The 3674-nt window shown below is 34.5% G+C and overlaps 1 protein-coding gene across 1 annotated transcript in view; it reads right to left on the minus strand.

Annotated features, from left to right (window-relative positions):
• The window catches only part of LOC106471471 (LIM domain only protein 3-like), a 31505-nt gene that overhangs the window by 7672 nt on the left and 20159 nt on the right, over positions 1-3674 (minus strand). Inside the window, exon 2 of the mRNA XM_013932072.2 lies at positions 1225-1350. Coding sequence (XP_013787526.1) covers positions 1225-1350 — 126 coding nt within the window. The remainder of the gene's footprint in view (positions 1-1224; positions 1351-3674) is intronic.

A 3674-nucleotide genomic window follows, 5' to 3' on the forward strand; every position in this document is an offset into this window, starting at 1 on the left:
TCCTTACACGGTTTACTGAGACATCTGGTTTGTCCGGCTCAGTGACTCCGAGTCACTTCGTGAATATGTAACATCGTGTGACAGAAAGTTCACTCTTCCTTACACGGTTTACTGAGACATCTGGTTTGTCCGGCTCAGTGACTCCGAGTCACTTCGTGAATATGTAACATCGTGTGACAGAAAGTTCACTCTTCCTTACACGGTTTACTCAGACATCGAGTTTGTCCGGCTCAGTGACTCCGAGTCCCTTTGTGAATATGTTACGTCGTGTTACAGAAAGTTCACTCTTCCTTACACGGTTTACTCAGATATCGAGTTTGTCCGGCTCAGTGACTCCGAGTCACTTCTTATTTCCACAGCGTTCCCACAGATCTTTTTATTGTGTATTATATCACGTGAGTTGTTATAAAAAAACCTTTAAATTTAGGAATTTGATTCAACTAACGTGTATCTAACTTGAATATGATCCCCCCTATGTTTTCTCAGAATGAACAGCTTTTAGCTGCAACAGCGTTTAGTTCATTAGAAGTAAATAATGTGGCAATGCTTTAAAGCTGTGACCAACCAAAACACATTTTATTAAGAGTAAAGCTGCGACAGACCAAAACACATCTAATCAGGAGCAAAGATATTTTAAAGCTGTGATAGACCAAAACACATCTTATTAGGAGTAAGGATGCTTTAAAGCTAAGACAGACCAAAACACATCTCATTAAGAGTCAAGATGCTTTAAAGCTGTGAAAGACCAAACACATCTTATTAGGAGTAAGGATGCTTTAAAGCTAAGACAGACCAAAACACATCTTTTTTTCGTTACATTATACGGCTGTTTAATTGGATGAAGTTAAAACACAAACTCTACCTGTGGTTACACTGCTGAATAAATCCAAGACTACAATTCTAATGTATACACTTAGATAAATATCAATAAACAACCAGTACAATTCTACCTGTGGTTATCCTGCGGACTAGGATCCGCATGTTCAATAGTTTATCAAAGTTACTTTCTATTGTATACACTTAGATAAACAACCAGTACAATTCTACCTGTGGTTACACTGCTGAATAAATCCAAGACTACCATTCTAATGTATACACATAGATAAATATCAACAAACAACCAGTACAATTCTACCTGTGGTTTACACTGCTGAATAAATCCAAGACTATCATTCTAATGTATACACATAGATAAATATCAATAAACAACCAGTACAATTCTACCTGTGGTTACACTGCTGACAAGCGAAACACTCCAGATGATACACGTTTCCTCTGGCTCTCATCACCATCTCGAAGGCTGGGATGGTTTTGTTACAAGCTGAACATAACCCTGTTGTTCCAAATAACCTGTATTGAAAGAAAATCACACAATTTGCCACTAAATAACCTATTTCACAAAAAAATACTAAAAATCTTACAATTTTTTCATAGTCGTGTTATTCCAAATAACCTATTTTGTGAAAATGGAATAAAAATAAAAACGAACAATTAATCTTCATAATCCCATTTTTACAGTACCTCAATACAAAAAAACAACAAAAACATACTATTAAGAATCAATCTTCATAGAAGTAGCCAATAAATAGAAAAATGTATACTTCGTTATATTCCAGAAAATGTTGTTAATCTTTACTGTTAAAATATCTAGAACTGTTAGATGTTTTAATATTTAGATTTCCTCATAAATTTAGTTATGTTAGGAGAAAGTAAGAGTAACAGTTATCAACTATAAGTTTTCATACGGATTTTTCAATCTACTTTATATAAATATCCATTAAGGATTAGTTTTATCGGGGTTAAATACATGTAGAATTCTTTGTTAAATATTAACAGAAAAGTATTCCTAATAACTCGGCGATCTATAGATTACAGAGAAGTTGGAGTGTTTGTTTAGGTAGGCATGAAGTCATAGAGTAAGAAGCTGGTTGAGAATTATATTAGATACATGATATCTGAGACTTGATGTAAGTTTTCCTGGGATGTTTTTTTCTTCTCATCATTTCTGTTTAAAACAGTAGTAGTACTCGACTCGTGTCTCTGTTATTAACAGAACAATGAAATGAGGTGTGTTATAGGGTTAAGGGTGAAGCAGGTTAGGGAAGTTTACACCTAATGAACCACGGATTATAATATACACCGCTCGAGCTTGAGACCACTTGAGTTCCATATCGTTTTGGACAGGAGAAACAATTATGGAATAAAACTTTAAACCCTAAGTTATATATCATGATACGTGTTATGGAATAAAACTTTAAACCCTAAGTAATATAGCATGATACGTGTTATGGAATAAAACTTTAAACCCTAAGTTATATAGCATGATACGTTTTATGGAATAAAACTTTAAACCCTAAGTTATATAGCATGATACGTTTTATGGAATAAAACTTTAAGCCCTAAGTAATATACCATGATACGTTTTATGGAATAAAACTTTAAACCCTAAGTTATATAGCATGATACGTGTTATGGAATAAAACTTTAAACCCTAAGTTATATACCATGATACGTTTTATGGAATAGAAATTTAAACCCTAAGTAATATACCATGATACGTTTTATGGAATAGAAATTTAAACCCTAAGTAATATACCATGATACGTTTTATGGAATAGAAATTTAAACCCTAAGTTACATAGCATGATACGTTTTATGGAATAAAAATTTAAGCTCTAAGTAATATAGCATGATACGTTTTATGGAATAAAACTTTAAGCCCTAAGTAATATACCATGATACGTTTTATGGAATAAAACTTTAAGCTCTAAGTAATATATCATGATACGCTTAATGGAATAAAAATATAAACCCTAAGTAATATACCGTGATACGTTTTTGTTGTTTCTTTATTTGAATTTCGCGCAAATCTACTTGAGGGCTATCTGCGCTAGTTACCCCTAATTTAGAAGTGACAGACTAGAGAGAAGGCAGCTAGCCAACACCACCCACCGCTAAATCTTGGGCTACTCTTGGCCGTTACGTAATAACGCCCCTCCTCCTCTTGGCTGAAAGGGGCGAGCATGTTTGGTGACCCGCAGATTTCGAATCGAGTGTCCTAACTACCATGACATGCCAAGCCTCAACATGATGAGAAACAAATATATTAACTCTACTACATTTAACAGAAATTTACTTTGATAGATAACTGGAAAATGTAAAAAATGGTGATTTTTGTTTTTGAAGTTAAGCACAAAGCTATACAATGGGCTATCTGTGCTCTGCCCATCATGGATATCTAAACCCGGATTCTAGCGTTGTAAGACATACCGCTGTGCTACTGGGGACAAAACATGGTAGAATAGGGACACAGAGCGAATACTAATACAGGAGAATGTATGACACAAGGAGCAGGAATATCATTGTATATGTTGACCAAGAGCATGTATGTCACAAAGAGCAGGAATATCATTGTATATGTTGACCAAGAGCATGTATGTCACAAAGAGCAGGAATATCATTGTATATGTTGACCAAGAGCATGTATGACACAAGGAGCAAGAATATCATTGTATATGTTGACCAAAAGCATGTATGTCACAAAGAGCAGGAATATCATTGTATATGTTGACCAAGAGCATGTATGTCACAAAGAGCAGGAATATCATTGTATATGTTGACCAAGAGCATGTATGTCACAAAGAGCAGGAATATCATTGTATATGTTGACCAAG

This window comes from Limulus polyphemus, unplaced genomic scaffold, assembly GCF_000517525.1.
Source record: "Limulus polyphemus unplaced genomic scaffold, Limulus_polyphemus-2.1.2 Scaffold4641, whole genome shotgun sequence".
NCBI lineage: Eukaryota > Metazoa > Arthropoda > Merostomata > Xiphosura > Limulidae > Limulus > Limulus polyphemus.